At 40.9% G+C, this 20,545-nt stretch overlaps 1 protein-coding gene across 1 annotated transcript in view; it reads right to left on the bottom strand.

Moving 5' to 3' along the window:
- The window catches only part of MLLT3 (MLLT3 super elongation complex subunit), a 210,343-nt gene that overhangs the window by 86,205 nt on the left and 103,593 nt on the right, over positions 1-20,545 (bottom strand). Inside the window, exons 3-4 of the mRNA XM_074994105.1 lie at positions 18,892-18,974; positions 14,640-14,783 (exon numbers count right to left, since the gene is read on the bottom strand). Coding sequence (XP_074850206.1) covers positions 14,640-14,783; positions 18,892-18,974 — 227 coding nt within the window. The remainder of the gene's footprint in view (positions 1-14,639; positions 14,784-18,891; positions 18,975-20,545) is intronic.

A 20,545-nucleotide genomic window follows, 5' to 3' on the forward strand; every position in this document is an offset into this window, starting at 1 on the left:
AATTGCTGCTCGATACACACCTTCATATAAAATATCTTTTTTAAATTGACAGACAAGGTCAAAAAACAAAAGAACAAACAAGAATTAGGAGTAGAACACTGTGTCTTATTCACCGACCCAAGTATTTTTTCTTAAAACAGTTTGTACTTTTGAAAATCCTATCCCAGCTGCTCTGCTCCCATTGAAATTAATGGTAAGCCCCGATTATGCTCACTGGGAGTTGAACTAACCAATGCTCAGCATTTCTGCAAACGCTACGCTTAACATTTGATTTGGTTGTGAAACAAAGTTACGTTCAGAAAGTAACTTAGGGCATTTCAGTACTCCACACAGAAATTGAGCAAATCCAACACTGATATTTCAAATAAAAAGTTCAGTATGATACCTATACACCACAGCATGCTATTTCCTTATCAACTTCAGTGAACACAGGCAGAATTCTGGTCAGTGTAGTGAACCATGCAACAGGCAGGCTAAATACAGCTCAGCCTTCTACACAGGATCTGTAAAGCCGGTGGTAACAAAATAAAGTCTCCTATGTAAGTTTCATTTCTTGCATACTGCTATCAAAAATGTTTCCCTATCTGCCCTGTCTTTCCATTCAGTGAACGTAAGAAAAGGAATTCTCTGATCCTCAGGTACATACCCTCCTCAGACCAACAGACAGAAAAAACAAACAAACCATGATTGTCATTTTCCAACTCCCCCACCATAACATTGGTCTCGCTAAACAAGCCATAGCTTGTTCTTGAAAGTTTAGGCAGTGAATAGCTCCTTTTCAAACCTAGCACAGGCTGTAGCATGGACGTTGTCCCCAGCCTCCCTACTCCCTCCAATGTTCACACAGAACACCTTTTAACCCAGGCTTCAGTGTGCTCTAAACCTATGTTAACACATACCGGCGAGGATATAAGCTAGATACAGTATTAACTCAACCTGGGCAGGCAACCCGCTTACTTTGCTGTGAGGATGCGACTAACCAAGCCCAGGTGTTGACACTCCAGTGGTCCTTTCCCACTATTCTGCACACATTGTTTTTCTTGCTGTCTACCTACTTTCCTTTTTGGGAAAATGCACCCAAAAATCATCTAGAAAATCTTGAGAATCTGATAGCAAAGGGAATTCAGTGGAAAATGTCTCTCGTGCAGGGAGAAAAAGCAAAACTTTGACAACTCCACATAGGAAGGTGAAGAATCCCAACTCAACAACCAGCACTTCACCATAAACATGTGTTGTAACCGTGGTGCTAGAACTCTCTTTAGGGTAGGGGTGCTGACCCCTACTACACCCTCACTGCCTTAGGCTGGAGTCACACCTAGGGTTACCAATTCTCTCAGAATGGATGCCACTGGCCGCAAATGGTGTCCATTGGAGCTGGCCATCTGGTCACAGACGAAGGTGGCTGCAGCAAGTCAGGAGCTGAGCCCTGGGCTGGGGGTGGAATCCCAAGCAGCAGCAAAACCCCCAGGGCCAGTGGCCTTGAGTCTGGGGATGACAGAATCCTGGGGGACTGTGAAGTCAGCAGGGCTGGTAGGACTCTGAAAAGGTCCACGTGAAGGCTGGGATCAAGGGCTGGTAAAGCTGGGGGCAGGTCAGTGGTGGGCTGGCCCCTGGATGCAGAGAAGCAGGGTGCAAAATTTGGGGATGCTGCAGCATGCCTACAGCCCTATTTCCTGCACCTCTCTCACCCCACATTACCACATCTTTGCCTTCCATTAAAAGAATTTGATGAGGTTCTTCGCACTGTCAAGAGCACACACTCCACTTTCCTGATGAACATATTTCTGGATTAGGAAAAGAGGATAAAAAGAACAGCCACAGAAGATACCAGAGGCAAAGAGCACAGAGTATAAGCTGACTCCCCACATACTCATCTGTGCTTGGGGGCACATGCAAGACTCTCTTGGACGGGACTCCCAGGACAGCTTAAAGACTAGGTTGGCAGGCATGCATGTGCATGGGACAGACAGATGAGTCCCAGGAGGAACCAACATTATTGCAGCCAGGTATGATAGGCAGACACAGCGGCCAGGCTAGCGGGTCAGACTTTGCCTGCCAAGTTACAGATGAAGGTGGAAGAAGCTCCATTTGACTTACGTCACTTGTTCTCCTCGCCTCTGTGAAATCAAGCCAGATGGAAACAAAGATTGCCTCTAAGCAAGAGGGATAAAATTATCAAAAGTGATTTCTTGTTGTTCTCACTGCTGTATGCATGCAAAACAGTGGACTATTAACTTAAGTAGCGCAATATCCACAAAGCTAGGAATGCGGGCAGCAAAAAGCAGATGTATTTTGCTGTGTGCTTTTTTTCGCCCCACACTGACACTATTGTTAAAACGATTTTGGAGGCAGTGTAGATATTCAACCCACTGTATGATCTAGAATGGTATTAATTCCAGAGTACTTGCAAAGTCTCTCAACGCTACAGATTCACTGAGGGGTAGGATGTGGAAAGGCAGTGAGTAGAAAAACACATCTATAGTTCTAACAAGTGCCTCCTAGTTCAGCTTTCTTTTCACATATTCCTATTTTTCCCTCCAAAGTAGGAGTATAATGCAAGAAAATTTGCCATAAAAAAAAGGAACTCAAAATGGCCAATGAGGTTTCTCAGCACAGAACACTGGCCATTATCATTTTTATGGCTCACTAGATACCTGCAAGAATTAAACTCCACACCCATCACCTGATGATAAAAAATGTCCATGGCACAGAGAATGGTTGGAATAGATTTTCCCCCTGCCTATCTTGCATATCCGGCAACGTGATCTCTACGAATGCTGTCACTGCCTGAGCAATGTGAAGACCACCAATACAACATTCTTGGCTTGCTCCCCTTTACTCAACCCACACAAAAGCCAATAACTGGTTTTTGGGGTGTTCTGTTTTCTCTTTTGTTGGGGTGTATAATCAGGTCACAGAAGTATGAGAGTAGAAAAATGCAGAGAACCTGAACCTATGTTAAGAAAAGACTGGAAATTTCCTCATTGCTATGACATAGAAAACTAAAGGGGCAGAAAAATAATGTGATTTGTTATCTATATTTATTTTTCTGCCCAACAGAAAAATAATGAGACCAACAAGGCAAGAGATGAGCTGCTAGAAGAACTATATAAGGAGCTTGCCAGTAGGCTGGACTAACTCCTAGGCAGAACATTCTGGCTGCAACTGAGAGGGTGCTGGACAGGGAGAAGAAAATGGTAGTGGACTATCATTGTATGAAGGAGCAGTAATACAGCTGTAGCAGGAAGAATAAAACCAATATAGGCAACTGGCAGAGTGGCTATTGGCCATTATGGCCAACAGGCAGCAAAAAATGCCAGTCTTAATATCAGCTACTGTCCCAATAACTTCTCCTTTGTGCTACCCTTTCACGCAGGGAATGATGTACAACTCTAGGCTGGAAAATGAATCATTCAATACAGTTCCTGAATACAAATGCATGTGAGCAGATTACCCATTCTGCCCGTGTGTCAACAATGGAAGAACAAGAGTGCCGGTGATGGGTAATTCCATTCTTACACATTACATTAATTTTTAAAAAGAAATTGTTCATTTTATTGTGTATTTACATTAGGACACCCGCCCAAATCGCCAATAAATAATTTCTGCAGCTAAATGCCTTGGCATGTGAGTGCTTAACAAATATAGGGATTGTAACTTCAAAGCAAGCTTTTAAAACCTAAAATTAACACCAGATATAATTGACTGTAAAATTGGTAGAACAGGTGAAAAAGATTAAACAACATAGCCACATGGAAACAATGCACCAGCACTCTACCTACCTCACTAGAACAATGTGAACCAAGACAGGATCAGGTCATGAAGACATGGATTACAGACACATCTTCGCCTTTCCGAAGAGTTAAATCGGTGGAAGATGAAGGTAGGTGTTCTTCCTTTATCAAAAATGCTAAGAAGTCTTGTGGCACCTTATAGACTAATGGATTTTTTAGCGCATAAGCTTTCATGGGCAAAGGGCCCCTTTGTTCTATCCCTGGCCAACCGTCCCTGGCTCGCGGGCCAGTTATTGCCCATTGCTGCTCTATAATCTATTTATCAAATTACTGCATGATGTTTCTGTAGACCGGGGCAGACAAAAGTGGGGGGTTTGTATGTGTGTTCACATTTATATATTGATTAATTAAGTTTTTATATTCTATATATTTGTTACCTGAGCTAAAACTGCTTTTTTTTCCCCATATGAACATAATTGAAATTTCCATCAGTTTGGATTACATTAGATAGGCACATGTGGGGGGGAAGGGGTGAGAGGCAGTTGGTAATTGCAGTCATGAAAAGTGGGGCCCCATGTAGAATGTTTGCTCACCCCTCTTCTAGACAAAAGCTCATTGTTATAATGCTTGTTAGTGTTTTTGATATTTAAGTGCAATAATATGGAAGCCTGTTTTTAAAAATGGGCTTAAACTGCAGCAAGGGAGGTTTAGGTTGGACATTCGGAAAAAGTTCCTAACTGTCAGGGTGGTCAAACATTGGAATAAATTGCCTAGGGATGTTGTGGAATCTCCATCTCTGGAGATATTTAAGAACAGTTTAGATAGATGTCTATCAGGGATGGTCTAGACAGTACTTGGTCCTGCTATGAGGGCAGGGGCTGGACCTGATGACCTCTTGAGGTCCCTTCCAGTCTTAGCATTCTATGATTCTATGATTATCACAATTCTGTCCGCAAAGCAAAAGTATGCCTTCTGGGCCCATCCCTGAGATGCCTTACTATCCTCGAGCCAGCCCAGTTACCAGAGATGCTTTTCCTGACTGTCTCTTCTGGGTCCAAAAGACCAGCACAAGCAACCCACTCGTGGTGAATATTTCACCCCAGCCTCCTTACAAACATGCTGGGATATACACAGCACACTCCCATTGAAAGACATTTTATACACAGGCATCATTGTAGTTTTGTAGGCAGTGCCATCTGGCCTTCGGTCATCAAATGCACAGTCTACCTTCGTCCCGCAACTGCCCAGCGTTGAATTATCCTTCTTCTTTTCTTCTTTCTATCCAGTCCTCTCTCCCAAGGTGGAACTCCTACAACCTATCCTTTATTGGTTTGGCTTATCTTCCAAAAACCAGCTACTGTACTTTGGTCTCAAACACCACTCTGATATCCATATTACTGAGCGAGACTAAAGTCCCAGCTTGTTCCAGTTTGAAGCCAACGAATTTCCAAAATACACTGGCATCATGTATCTTGACCGTGAGTCCCACATTAGTGTTCATGAACCATCATCTCTGGTTGACCATGGGCTGCATAATGAGTGAGCAGTATCCATTCCAGTCCATATATTCACAGGCCTCACTGGGGAATTAGGGACAGACTATGATGGACATGAGTGAAACTGATGGCTCCAACACAGTTCAGGAAGTCCACTTTCTCAAAGACCACCATTATTTCAGGAACATTAAGTCTTCCATATCCATAGGTAAGCCACTACAATAATTACCCTGCTAACTTCTATCATTGCAGTACTGGGAGCTAACTGGAGAACACTTCACCAGTTAGCCACTAATTGGTAGCCATATGGGGTAGCCACCTTCCAGACAGTAATAGCAGCCTGCTTCTAGATGGGTTGGAGCACTTACCCGCACATCTTGCTGCTGATCAGCCATGGTAAGCTCCTTTCACACCTCCATAGTGGTGGCTTTGCTCATGCTGAAGTTCTGGGCCCACTGCTCGTCATCCCAGGGCTGCATGTTGATGTAGCCTCACCATTCTTTACTTGTGGTTCTACTCTAGAACTGTTGGTTATCATAGAGATTCCATAGCTCTAATCTGCATCAGCTGTCTTTAGGTGCTCCACACATGCATGTAGTCTCCTTGATCTCCTCAGCAACGTACACCATCGGATTTTTCAAGATGTGATGGGACTGCAGAAGTGCACACCATATCTCTCACCCTGCACTTGCCTTCTGTCTCCCTCATCTTGAAACACGGCTTGCATTAATAGCATCATCCATAGCACAATCCATGCCCTGTCACTAACAGTTTAATTTACTGAGCTGATGAGTTAAGAGTATTTCTGCACAGAGGCTCAGAAAGGACTGACAAGGTCTTCACAATACACTGAGAATGAATTCATAGACCACTATAGCTTAGTTTAGTACCAAGATCCACGAGATAGTCCACTGAAAGACTAGCTCAGCATTCTGGTTAAAGCACTGCATTAGCGTGGATGCAGTTACACAGATCTAACACAGGCCGCCATTTGCAGTGGGGGTGCTCCACCTCATCCAGCCGAACGTGGGTTGTCCTGGAAGTGAAGACATACCTTTAAATCCTGGGCTGGTTTTGCAGCACAATGAGAATACATTGCTTCTGCAGTGAATGAACCAAAACCCCTTGGAGTCTCAAATATCAAAAGACACGTTATTTAACTTTGTTTATTTTGAAATACCCGAAAAAGTTAAACTGTAAGGGTGCTTCTAAGCTAGGTGGTGGAAGCTAAAGCAAACACTAATCATACAGTTTAAATAAACTCAGTTCAATTACTTAACTCATGCAGATCAAAAGATTAAAAATAATCCTTTGCCTAAATGAATGGTATACCTAAAATTGGTCCTGGAGAGAATCCAGCTACCCCAGCTCATACATGAGACTCACAAAGAAAAGGGCTTTGTTTTCATTACAGTAGATTATTTAGAGGAGATTGAGAATATACACTTCATGCACAAGAATCAACTGAGACAATTGTCAAACATTACTTGTTCAAAATATACATATGTAATCTCAGACAGCACAAAATATATGATGAATACTGGCAAATACTAAACTTGAGTTGCCAGAAGAGTAACATTTCTTTAAGATTTCATCATTACTGGTCCTTTGTTTCAAGTGTCATTTCTAAGATTCTCATTTTAATACTTTCCTTCTACTCATTGGAAGGTCAGCAGGTCATGGGGAGGAGGTTTCTGCCATAGGAATAACATACACTTCTAAAATTAGTTCAGAGAAAGCAGAAACAAAAAATATAACTTCCCAAAGGAGTTATTTGCACACTGATTTTCAGCTACATATGCCTTATAACCTCTTGATCTGAAACCTCAAACATCACTAATAACCACAAAGATTTGTAATAATCTCCCAAAATGTTATAAATTGGGCTGGTTTTGTAAATTATGATGATTGATCTCCAAGGGCCGTCTGTACACTGTAGGTAAGGGAGGAAATTATGGATTTAGAATCCCTTTCCAAAAAGTCAAGAGTATTAAATTACACAACTACAAAATGTATGTGCATTTGTTTTTCGAACCCGTGATAGGCAAGGTCTGTATTATATTGCTCTCTTAACATGAGCTGAAAATATTTTTACTGTGTTTTCCCGGGGGTTAAAAAACCCACCAGGTAGGTGTTTCTCATGTCATATTGAAACAGTTGGTGTGTCTGTGGAAGATGAAAGTTTTTTTTACAGGCTAAAATCCTTTTTAACTTTTACTTACCTGTCAAGAGTTTTCCAAATTAACTTTTTGCTAGCGACTGAAGAAACATGAGATACCACTTCCAATCCTCCCATTAAGAACTGTATTTTTGATTGGAAATAAACAGGGAAATGGAATCAAATTAACCTTCCTTACCCACAGAACTAAGTGAGCCAAACCTAGAACCCAGCTAACTGTCCTCTCTGAGACTGTCCTCTTTGTGGAAAGAGGGATCTCTGGAGGTAGACTTAGGTTACATCTACAGGATGATAAATTCGAATTTATTAATGTTGATTTTGTATTTCTGGAATTTGTAAGTTCAAATTTGACCATCCTCACCTCCCCACATGCTCCTCACAAAGTTGACTCATTGCTGCCATAGTCAAATTGGCAAACACCGACTGCCGCAGTAGTGCATTGTGGGAACCTATCCCACAGTTCCCACATCCCTGTAGCATTCTGGGTATGCTTGCTAGTCTGACATCTTCCCACACAGCATTTTCCTCATTCCCCTCCTGTGCTAAGCAAACGTGTCTTTTTCCCATTGAAATGAAGGAAAAGTAGGGCATCCAGATAGACAGCAAAGAAGTTTACAGAAATGTCTTTCTTCTGGGTCTGACTTCTCAACAGGCCATACACTGAGTATCCCCTCTCCTGTGACTGCATCCGAACCCCTTAAAATAATACAAGGATCCTGATGGTATTCTGAAAGTTACAAGAAAGAGGCTAGAAAAGTCTAGGCAAAAAATAGACTTTTGACTTTACTGAAACTAATAGAGGGACGCTGAAAATCATGAAGAAAGAGAAGACAGGAAAGTTATTCAGAAAAAAGAGGGTTGCTGAGGGGAGAGTCTTAGGCTCTCCAGTGCACTGTGAAGCTTCTGTGCAATGACTGTGTTCTCAACTGGCCATCACTGAGTGTCACCCCACCCATCATTGCATGTGATCCCTGAAAATAATATTGGGGCCCAGACTGTATTGTCAAAGTTAGAAGAAAGAGGCTAGAAAAGTCTAGGAAAATAGATTTCTGACTTTCCCCTTCACTCCACCGATATTGCCAACATGGGTGATGGCAGTGAAATATCACACACTGAACTTAAAACGTAAACAGGAATCTCAACTAACCCCCTGCCCCAGTGGTTCTGAGTGGGTCAAGGCATGAAGACAGATAGGAGATGTCAGCAAAAAGAATTTATAACCAAAGTATCAAACCAGCAGGTGTCTGCAATGGACAGCAAGCTCCTGAAAATATTTTTGGCAGGGTGTGGGGGAGTGCTGTTGTGTGTGGCTGCAGAGCTTCTTGGAATGTTGAAATAGTCCCCCGAGTATCTTGGGTGCTGAGGGGCGACTGGCAACTGCAAGCCCCAGTGGTCCCATGCTATGGGTGTTGGGGGTCGAGTAGGGGGCCAGTTGAGTTGGTCCTGCCCAAGTATCTTAGCTGCTGAGGGAGACTTCCCCCCAGCAGCTGCAAGCCCTCAAATCTCTTTCCCACCCTTGGAGCCCTAAACATGCACAATCTGAGATGGTGCTGCCCGGCAGCATGGTCAGCACCAAATGGCAGGCACGTCCTTCTATTGGGTCGGGGGCTACCCACGTGATGTGGCTGAGAGCAGGAAAGACCCCAGACTGTGTGGCACCTGTGGGGGAGGGAGGGCATTTGTGCACAAATGTGAACCACTGAGAAGAAGTTTCTCAGCGTCTTATACAAGCATGACCTCCACAACAGCGTTGTTGCCACATGGTGCGGCGGGGCAGCAGCTGGCACCAGGCAGCGCAGAAAAAAAACAAGTGCAGCAACAGAACCGTGAACTCCCTGCACAGGCTATTTGTAATGGGTAGATGTGCTCACAGCACTAATAGCAAAGAAAGAAAATATTTCTCAGGTTCCCATACAAACTTGAGCCCACAACCATAGGCTTGCGGTTCCCGCTTTGAAATTCATGGTCTTCCTGTTACCTATTTAACTGGAGAGCAGCGGCCAGAGTGGAGCACTGAGGGGGTATTGTGGGTTACACATGGGACACCTCTGGAGACTAATAAATTCTATTTTAAGACGTGGCACTTCCACACTGGCCTTTAATTGAACTTCTGAATTCGAGCTTGACGCTGTACCACTCAGGTAACCACAATATTGTAAGCTAAATATCAGTGCTCCCTAAATCGAGCCAATAGTATTTACAGTGAAGACAGTCACATGGTAATAATAGAGCTAACTGCCTTAAATTTAAATTTATCTCCTAATGTAGATGCAGCCTTACATACACCATCATCACAGTTAGTGGCTTTGGCTCAGAAAGAGGTCTATGTCAGGCTTCATTCCAATACAAGAGGAGTTTTCTTCAATGATTTATCTACAGTTGGGCCAGTGAGATGCATTGCTTATGTGTATAAGGCAAGACCAATCGGTTGCCACTGCTCACAGCCCAATCAACCCCACCACATTATGATTACTGTCCTAGAACTCTAGAAAAGACAAAAACTTTCATGTTGACTTGTCCGCAGAAAATGCTTTGTTCTGGACTTGATCCAGGACAGTATCCTTAAAGAGATGGACTGAACTCCACCAGTGAGAGTGAATATTGACACAAGGATTTGGTGAAGCCTGCACCTGCAAATTCTTTCCTTCACCGTACAGATTCAAAATTCCAGACATTAACTTGATTCAAAGTGCAAGACACAGATGGGCAAAGTCACACAAGTCTGTTCTGTGCAGATAATGTCCTCCCTTGCAGGAACCGAACTTGGGTGAAGGACTTGTAAATTGGCTATCATCTCAGTAGAAATGTTCCAAACAAATGTTCATCTTAAAATTTCCTTCTTAGATACATATCAGATCCAACGTCTCATTAATCACTTATCTTTTCTGTGATAAGGGAGAAAATTCTCAGACTGGGAGGGAAATTAGCTGCACAGAAGTCGCTGAATCTCAAGATTCAGTGACTTCTGGTAATTCAAGACACATTTTATGCTTCAACTTTGATGACATCAAATGTAGCATACGACAGAAGATTACGGTTATTAAAATATGGCAAGGCTCCAAGTAATTCCAGGTTGATCTTGTGGGTGAAGTCCAATATTTTCCACAAGTCTGAAGACAGACTTAGCAAATACAAATAGTTCTCCTCTCTGCTTCTGGTGCATTAAGAAAAAGCCTCAATTTATGTCCAAACAATACGTACTTGAATAGTGCCTACACAAAGCCTGTCCTTCGCCTTTTTGTTGGAGTGAAGATGTACTCTAACTCCACTCTCTCCCTGACCCCAGACAGAAGAGGGGAATTTGGAAGAGAATACTCCAGAAAAGGGGTATGAACAGTAGTAGTTCAGAATCAAGTAGCACACAAAAAGTATAATTTTCAGGAAAATAGATGTGCAGTAGTAATCTATTTCCCATTCCGTGTGCACAGGGAACATTAATGCAGAACTCAAGCTTTGGAGAAAAAAAAAGTTTTACGTACAACTATTAAAAACAAAACAAAAACAAAACAAAAAACCAAGCAAACACTCAAAATGTTCTCGATTTGCAAGACTTTCATAAGGTCTTTTACTCCAGAAAAGAAAACGTGGTATTTTATTTTTATAGAGAACTATTTATCCTGCAGGATAATAACTCTACCTTGTCTTAAATGTTGCCACCTACAGACATAAATCAATAGGCCTCCAGTTGAGGTTTTCTGAAGCAGCTTCATTCGACTTCTGAGAAGCACATGCAGGACTATTTTTTGGTTTTGGCTTCCACATAAGGGGAAAACAAAAGCTGAAGCAAGGATGATGAAAGCACACCTCAATTAGTTTCCCTGAAAATGCTCGTTTTGTACCACTGATGCGACTGATACACTTGAGATCAACATTGTCGAGTCTGCCAATTGCCCTTTCAATCACCCTTCATGGTAGAGAGGAGAGGCAGAGTTTCAGTGATCCTACCTCAAATCCAAAGAGCAGGGAGAATTTACAGTAGTACAAGTAAAAAAAGGCTTCCTGTACTTTGAGGCCTATTATGACCTTTAGAAGTATTTTAACTACTGAATGGACACGACTTAATTGCATTTTCTGTACTAAATTGATTAGATGAAGACCACTACCAAAGAGATAATTAACAGGGAGATGTATGGAAGACTAGTAGCCTCGGCTACAGATGGCTAGTTGACTCTCAGTACATGAGGGAGATGAGAGAAAGAAAATGTTTGGTTTCTCTTCTCCAGATAGAAAGAGAAAATGATGAACAATAAACAGATACTGATGTATTGAGAACAAGAGGGATAAATGCATCCTGGCGCTGCAAGAAATTAAGAAATGTATAAACAAATCTAAGGTATTAGACACTTATTGTCCCACTGGACAACTAATGAAAGGTAGCAAAAGAGTCAACATGATGTGGGCGGTGGGGAGTTAAATAATTAAATGGTTACAAAGTGTACATTCAGGTTACCCAACAACAGCAGAACTTTTCCAATGATTAATATACAATATGTTAAGTATTTAAAAAAGGGACTTGAAAATATTTCCAAGTATTGCTTGGCCTTTTATCTTTAAGCACATTAGTAAAAGTCAGAAGTAAGCCCACCCAAAGCTGCCCTTCTAATTCTAGCAAACACAAGTTAGATGTAGCTCGTTTTCTCTACCCACGCAGAGCTACTACAGCAATAGACTTCTTCTGTGGAAACTATTGATGTCCCTCTGACAATTTATGGGCAACACTTACTTGGGGTTTATTTTTAAAAAAAATTCTATTAAGATATTTTGCCCGGAATACATATAAAACTAGCCCCCTCTGCAGCATCAGCACATGACTAATGGTTATCCAACTAGATAATATCATGAACTATTTTTCCATTGATCCATCCTTTTCTTTTTGTGACTGCACATATTGATACAAGACTTATTAATTTTTGAAGACACACCCCTACATAAGCCTTTTGTTTATTTTTGATAGATGACTGTATAAACATAAACCTTTCCCTCTTATAAGCATACACCAGAAGAGTGAGGCACTTTGCTCTGAAGATTTTAACTTTTAAATAGGTTATGCAAGTTTGGCCCTCCTACGCTAAGACTGTCATAGGCCTATCTACACCCATTCAACTGATATCGAAAGAGGTCCTGGACAATTGGCAGGGGAGGTCCCAGATGGTATGAAGAAGGCAAATGCAGTGTCCATCTTTAAAAATCAGAAGGAGAATCTGGAGAGCTAGAGGCTGGTCAGGCTCACCTCAGTCCCTGGAGAAATCTTGGAGAGGATCCTCAGTGAATCCGTTTTGAAGCACTTGGAGGAGAGGAAAAAGTGGTCAGCAACAGTCAACATGGATTTACCAAGGACAAGTCATGTCTGAACCATCTGATTGCCTTCTACGACAAGGTAACTGTCTCTGTGCATATGGGGGAGGCAGTGGATGTAACATAACTTGACTTTAGCAAAGCTTTTGATACCAGTTTCCCACACTAACTGGCTGATGAGAATAAAGCAGTATGGATTGGATAAATGGACTACAAAGTGGAGAGAAAGCTGGCTAGATCATAAGGTTCAATGGGTAGTGATCAGTGGATCTGTGTGTGGTTGGTGGCCAGTATCAAGATGAGTAAGGGTAGGTTTTGGGCCAGTTTTGTTCAACATCTTTATTAATTACATTGATGATGGGATGGATTGCAGCCTCAGCAAAACAACCAGAGGGAAAGGCTGATATGCTGCAGGGTAGGGATGGGATCTAGGGATACCTAGACAAAATGGAGGATTGGGCCAAAAGAAGGCTGATGAGGTTCAACAAGGACAAGTGCAGAGTCCTGCACTTAGGAAAGAGAAATCCCAAGCACTGCTATAGGCTGGGAACCAACTGGCTAAGCAGCAGCTCTGCAGAAAAAGGAGCTGGGGATTACAGTGAATGAAGATGGATATGAGCATTAGCCAAGAAGGCTAAATGGCATACTGGGGTTCATTAGGAAGAGCACTGCCAGCAGATCTAAGGAAGTGATTATTCCCCTTTATTTGGCACTGACAAGACCACATCTTGTGTACTGTGTCCAGTTCTTGCCCCCACCCCCATTACAGAAAGGATGTGGACACACTGGAAAGAGTCCAACGGAGGGAGACAAAAATGATTAGGTGGCTGGAACGCATGACTTTGGAGCAGAGGCTGAGAGATTTGGACTTATTTAGTCTACAGAAGAGAAGAGTGAAGGGGGATTTGATGTCAGCCTTAAAATAGATGAAGAGGCATTCCAAAGAGAATGGATGCAGGCTATTCTCAGTGGGGGAAGGAGATTCAACAAGAAGCAATGGTCTGAAGTTGCAGTGGTGTAGGGCTAGGTTGGATATTAGGAAAAACTATTTCCCTAGGAGAGTGGTGAAGCTCTAAACATGGGTTACCTAGGGAGGTAGTAAAGTCTCCTTTCCTAGAGGGTCTTTATGCCCCTGTTTGATAAAGACCTGGCTGGGATGATTTAGTTGGGACAGGTTCTGTTTTCAGGAGGGGGTTGGCCTCAACCTCCTAAGGTCTCTTCCAACCCTACGATTCTAGATGGTCCCACGATTTGAACTACGGTGCACACCAACATGCAGCACTCTTTGTTGGCACCTGCAGCTTCCACAAAGGGAAGTTAACAGTGCAACATGCTAGCAGACAGTACACTTTCAGACCTTCATGGTCTTACTTGGAGGATCATAGAAAAACTCTAACTTGGCATAACTTACACCTTCATACATTGTCTTTTGGCTCCTAGTTTGTAACTTACACTAACTTTGCTTTTCTTACAAATCAAGAAGAGTAGCTATACATAGGTTAAGGGAGTCTAATTAATGATGCTTTACACATCATTTCTGAAATTGATACACTTAATTTTCCCAACACTATAATCATAATTTTTAAACAAAGTTCAACTTTGTTGCTCCATCTCATCCTGATTTGTATCCTGTATTTCAACTTCAGAGGCCCACATACAGCATTTTCATTCACAAACTTAACTTCTTCCTTGCCTTTGAAGAAATAAATGTAAAGAGTTTAACCTTAAAGATAGCCAAAGACACCAGGATTCAATAGTGTCTTTTGGGATCAGTCGGTCAAGCAAAAAATCATCTGCCTACTTGTTTCGCCCTTAATCACTCACATGACTCCACTTCATTTTACTCTCAAAACAACTTTTATTACACTCAATGCACCAGCAATAAAGCAGCAAATTCTTTAATGTGATGGCTTTCAACATGGGTGTGGGACTCACCCCTCCTGCCCTCAGCAGCTTTCTTCTGAATTCTTCAGTTGGGTTGTTGAACGTGAGCTTTTCGCAGCGGAGGTGGTTTACAGGTGGGTGGCCTTCTAGGTGCAGGAATAAGTCATAATCAAAGCGGACTTTCTTAGGTTCTTCCTGAGGGTTGAAAATAACCAAATAGAAAAAAATCTAACACTGCAAATAATGAGCCTGAAAACAAGGGCTATATAAAAGAATTAAAGAAGGTGTCAATCAACAAGAAAGTCACAACATTTGTACTGTTTTCTTACAGTAAAGCTGTTGGCATAAAGCTTTCAGCAACATTAATTTTTATGGTAAGATCCCTTGTAATAATTTGGGGCTGATCCTTAACAAGCCATAAAAAAAGTTAAAAGGAATAAAACTAACAGCGTAACGTAGTTCTGTGTATGGCCTCTTTTCATTTTCTCTTATCGCTACCAATAGAATGTCATCACCCAAGATTCAGACTAATCACCTAGCTTTCCAAATATTTAACCATAAAATAAAATATTTTGCTGTTGCTGCCATAGTACGGAATGACATTTTCAGGTAGTAATTTCATATAGCTTTTTCCATGTTCCCTGTACCAATATAGGGAGTAAAAGGGGGCTAAATAACCAGGATATGGAAGGCATCATCAATGTTCTATCACCTGGAAAGTGCCTCTACCAAAAAAGGCACTAGCATCAAATGATCACACTCCAATTTTTAATACCAGAACCAGGAATCAATTAAGCATGTTGCAGATTCACAACTCTCCCTCTATATTTCTCTCCTCGAAGCCGTAAGTGGGTAACTGCTCTACAAGAGCAAAGTCTTAAGAGAAGACAACAAAGAACATCACTCAACTCTCTATGCCAACCAGCTGCACCACACAAGCTACCAAACAACGGCCACATGACAGAGTACCAATAGAAGAAATATACGCGACCAGACTTATAAGACAGTCCTTAGCTCTCCCAAGTACAACACAGTTTCAGCATACAGCCAGTATGTTTTTTTGGTCACAAGCTACTCAAAGAATGCTGCAATTGTGACTCACTCGGCGACAGGCATACTCCTGGTGCTTAAATCATAAAAATGTTTACTTTCGACTCCTCAGGATTTCAAGGATGTGAACAGCAGGAAGCGTGGAAATCTTACTTACAATAAAAAATTCAAAACAAAGATTTTAAACAAATTCAGATTAAGTCTTCAAAGCTGCTTTATGTCTAAACTCCAAGCAGTGACCCAGGAAAAGGAACTGGGATAAGCAGCCTGCAGTTTTTGAAGACAGAGGAGAGCAGTCCCCTCTGGATGAACCAGTAATTTGAAAAGTGTCACAGATGAAGACAGAGAGAATAATGGTGGTTTCCTGTCAAAAATGACGCGAATTATTCCCCAAATTATAGGGGTAGAGCCACACCATTGCCCTGGATGTTCAATTAACACCTGCAGGTATGCTATAAGCCCAAGTTGCAAAAGTGTACAAACTGGAGTCTTCAGAGAATTTTGCTGAATATTTTATGACTAGAGCCTGTCACTTCAAAGCAAAAATGTACCGTAAGAATCATCCTTAAAAGCCACAGCCATTGTTTAATGGTAGCCATAGCAGGAAGACAACACACAAAAATCACTTTAACTCCCCTTGTTGGCTCATATACCCTCTTTTATGAATGAGAGTGCCTTTTTCAGTGTAACGAAACCTTGGACCTTTTACGGGACTACTGTGCATTTCTCAGTTTCTGTTAACTGCACTCTCATTGCAGCTGAATATGCCATATGCTTCTCTGCATTCCTGTGATTCCTTAAAGCTTTGAATAATTTTCTGTCAGAAGGAAGAACATACTTGATTTTCTACCAGTTTCTCTTTAGTCTCAGGAACAGGAATATTGCAATTCTTTGAGTCCAATCCACAGCAGATGGCTTCCTGAACCTTTTCCTTGGCTACATATACCCTGGATACCTTCTGAACCAGAAATGGAAAAGTTTGTCTACCTTGAATAAGTGATGATCATCTGTCTCCTCTTCCTCCTCCAATCTATCCCTTGTTTCTCTGTACTGGAATCCCTATGAAGCAGCTTGGGGTAGGGAGAGCAGCTGAGTTGGGAAGAGGGAGTATTTTGACTGAAGACACCTTCATGAGTTAGAGTTGGCCCTATTTTTGTGTCTTTTGCTCTGTTTGTACCATTGACCCCAGGTAGGGTTTTGATGCTGCGTATGTACAAAGAACTGGCTGACACAAGTCCACCTTCTGCTTCTTGATTTGCACGGCACCAAAACAAGGGTGAGAGATGTTTGCACATTTCCAGTTCCAAACGCTGCCTGACAGTGAAGTGAGCTGTAATCATTGGAGCCTCAGCCTTGATTTCAGACTATGCCACAATTCCTGCTGGAGATCTCCTGTGACTTGAAGGCCTCCATATTCAGCGAAGGCAGTCAAAAGTCTGGGTGGAAAACAAAAAAAGAAATGTCGGGCGGGAAGCCTCTGTAGAGATGCTTCAATGAATCACTTTCTTCTGACTTTGAGTCCCCAGTTTTGGGCTGAATTTTGAACAGATGGGGCTTAAAGACCGAGCAAATAAGACGGCTTTTCTATAAACTGAGATATCCTGTAATGAGCCAAGCTGCTCTCTAAAGGAGACAAATGCACCAAAAAGCCAGTTAATTCATTAAATCAGTTCCTTCTTTCTCCACTCTAAATGCGACAGAGTAAGCCCTACACTCCACAGATTGATACAGGGAACATTGCAAATCACATCAGCCAACATCTATTATACAAAACCAACAATTTAGAAAAAGGTACTTGAGCAAATTCTAGAATAGGACAAACAGAATACATCATGTACTATATTGTGGCAGAACTTAACATGGAAAAGAACAGAACCATGTACTGCCTACCTAAATGCATTTTGAAAGTAGTGTAATGCACTTGTATAAACCACATTTTAGGCGAGCAGCTCTGCAATTAATACTCTTGAAAAGCCAAAGCTTTTTCCCCCCTTCTTTTTTTAAGTGTATCAGTCTTATTTAGAATTCTAAAAATAGAGATGTAACCCAAATATAAATGCATGTTTCTGTTTCAAGTCAGTGCATCCAACTACATTTTAGTAAATTCAGTATTATAAAATAAGCAAATAATAATGTGTGTGTTTAGTTTACAACAAGAGCTCCACCATACCATATTGAAGGGTCATATATATGCAACTTGAAATACTATAATACTTGAAGTACTCTAAGCTACATTCAGGAACTGATGTGAACTTTGATTATTCCCCTCCATTCCCCCCAAATCTTGTTTTTCAACCTGAAAAGTTATTACCTATAAGGTTCCTTTCATGTACTTCATTAAAATTATCTTAAGTACATGAAGAAAACTAAGTACTTGTCTGAAATTGTATTGGGAGGAACCACAACACTGAAATATTTGTGGAATGGCAAAAAATCTTGATTTTTAACTGTGCCTCCTGGTAATGTTGAGGTCAAAACTATCAATATTTACACTACAGTAAAACATTTTTTTCGGCAGGACCTAGTACAAAAAGGTTTCCATAGAAAGGCCAACAAAGCAAACAAATGACAGAAATTGGAAATATTAATTAGAACAATGGGACCACTGTAAAAACAGCATCAGAATCAGCTTTTTTTTTAAAGCTCACATACTAATTTAAAAATCTAAACTTCTTGAAAAGACAGGCAAATTCCAACATAACTTAACAATCCTGAATTTTTCTCAAGTAAGCCTAGTTTCATAGAGTAATCTTGACAAATAGTATGCAAACCTATGCTGTCATTCCAACTGCCCATACTTTGTAGCGTTTGTACAGGTTGAACCTCTCTAATCCAGAACTCCCTCATCCAGCAACATCCACAATCTAGCATGATTTTACTTAGCCGGATGACTGCTTATCATGGACGTGGCCAAGTTTCCTGTGGTCCTATAAAGTTGGTCTCCAGTCACCAGCCTGGCTCTCACTACTCTGTTGTTATTCAGCTGTAATTTACCCTAAATGTCTTCCGAGAGCTCAGTGAGTTGTGGAAATGTTAGCATTGCTGCTACACAATATTGACCTTCTGTGGTCTGGTAAATTCTGTCAGCTAGCACTAGTCAAGATCTGAGGATGCCGGACGAGAGAGGTTCAAACTGTAGTAACTTACTATTATGGTATTTAACAATTTTTTTACTTTGTCAATGAAAATGAAAACTATCGAGTAACTTGCACATTCATTTTTTGCAGGAACACAACAGCATCAGATTACACACCTTGTTTTTGAAGTAAACCTCGATTGGCAAAATGAAGCCAGCATACCCAGATTCTTCAACTTTGTAAGGTGGATCTTTACACACTGAAACAATAACGAGAGAAAAAAAATCTATTTAATAACAAGGGTTATCAGTAGTTTAAAGAAAATTAAAATGAGCATTTGATTTAGACATATGGGCATAGAGTTGGCCATTCTTATGGGGGTAAAGTTAAAAAAAAAATTCCCAAAGCTGAGTTCAGGAAAGCATACACATTGGATTTTTTTTTTAAATTTAAATACTATTTTACATGGTAATTTAAACTAAACTAAAGTAAGATTTTCTTTTTAAAAATGAACTATTTAAAATTCAATCTGAGCTCACTACAAAATGGGTTAAGGTCTAAACATATTACCATCTCCTAAACCATTTACCTAGAATATAAATATGTTGACTTCATGAGCCTCTTATCAAAAATTTCAAATTAAAGTTTGCTTTTCTATGTGAAGGCAGAGTTAGAAGAAGAAGAAAAAGCTAAGTTTTGACTGCAATTTGTTTATTTTTTAATGAACATGGCATGATAGGTCAAATACTGTTTAAGAGCGTGAACCAATGGGAGAATCCAACGGCTGTGATACTGGGTATACGAGACTGGCAAAGGCATCAGGATCCAGCCTCTACTTCCAGGAGACACCAACATGTATTCCACTATGATCGTCTGCTGAGCCCATCTAGGTGACCTCAGAGTCCTATTTCACAGCCTTCCCCTACAGGAGAGCCAACTGACTCTGTTGTCTAACTGAATATTTATGATTTCACCCACCATGCAACATTTTTCTACCATCCATAGAAGAACACTCAAGCTTATGTATCCCAAATATTTAAGATGGTTTTGTTTAAAACAAATACATGTTTATACCATTTTTGTTTAAATTCCAGTTACCACCCCAATGCAATTTGACACAGCTCATGAACAAAATATAATTATCTAGTAAATATGCCATATATTCACTATTTTAACACACTGAAATGTACAATTAAAACGGATCAAAAACATTAAGCTCTCTGATTGCTTTAAAATGGCCATATCAACAAATGAGAACGTACCTTTCTTTTTAAAAAAAATAACTGAAGTACACATGGGAGAGTTGATTAAAACAATATGAATCATTACATTGCCTCGATTTTAAATCAGTCCACTGTGGCTGAACTTCTAGAACACCCTCCCAAAGATGACAGCAAGACTCTGATTATTTGCATATTACTGTATTTGATTTAAACAAGAATGGCCACATGATGAAAAACCATGACATGCTGGCACATCATAGGACATAGTAGTCTCAGGAATGCTGAATTTTGTTATGCTATCACAGCACTGCATAATAAACTATACAGTGTGAGGTGTGTGTGTGTCTATAACAAGATCAGATTATTAACATCGATATATCTAGCTGTCATTTTCCTCTATATTGCTGATGTAGGATATATACTGTGTGCATTTCAGCAGCCCTAAAACATGAGCCTTGGAGCACAACTCAAACTGAACTCTAGCCCTGATCTTTTCAGGAGATGTAGAACCTAGACCTCATCTTCCTCCTGTTTAGCTGCACTATAGCACTGTAGAGTAAACTACATGATACAAGATCCCATTAAGCTAAGCACAGCTAGGAAAACC

Source organism: Carettochelys insculpta, chromosome 5 (genome assembly GCF_033958435.1).
Source record: "Carettochelys insculpta isolate YL-2023 chromosome 5, ASM3395843v1, whole genome shotgun sequence".
NCBI classification, from domain to species: Eukaryota; Metazoa; Chordata; order Testudines; family Carettochelyidae; genus Carettochelys; species Carettochelys insculpta.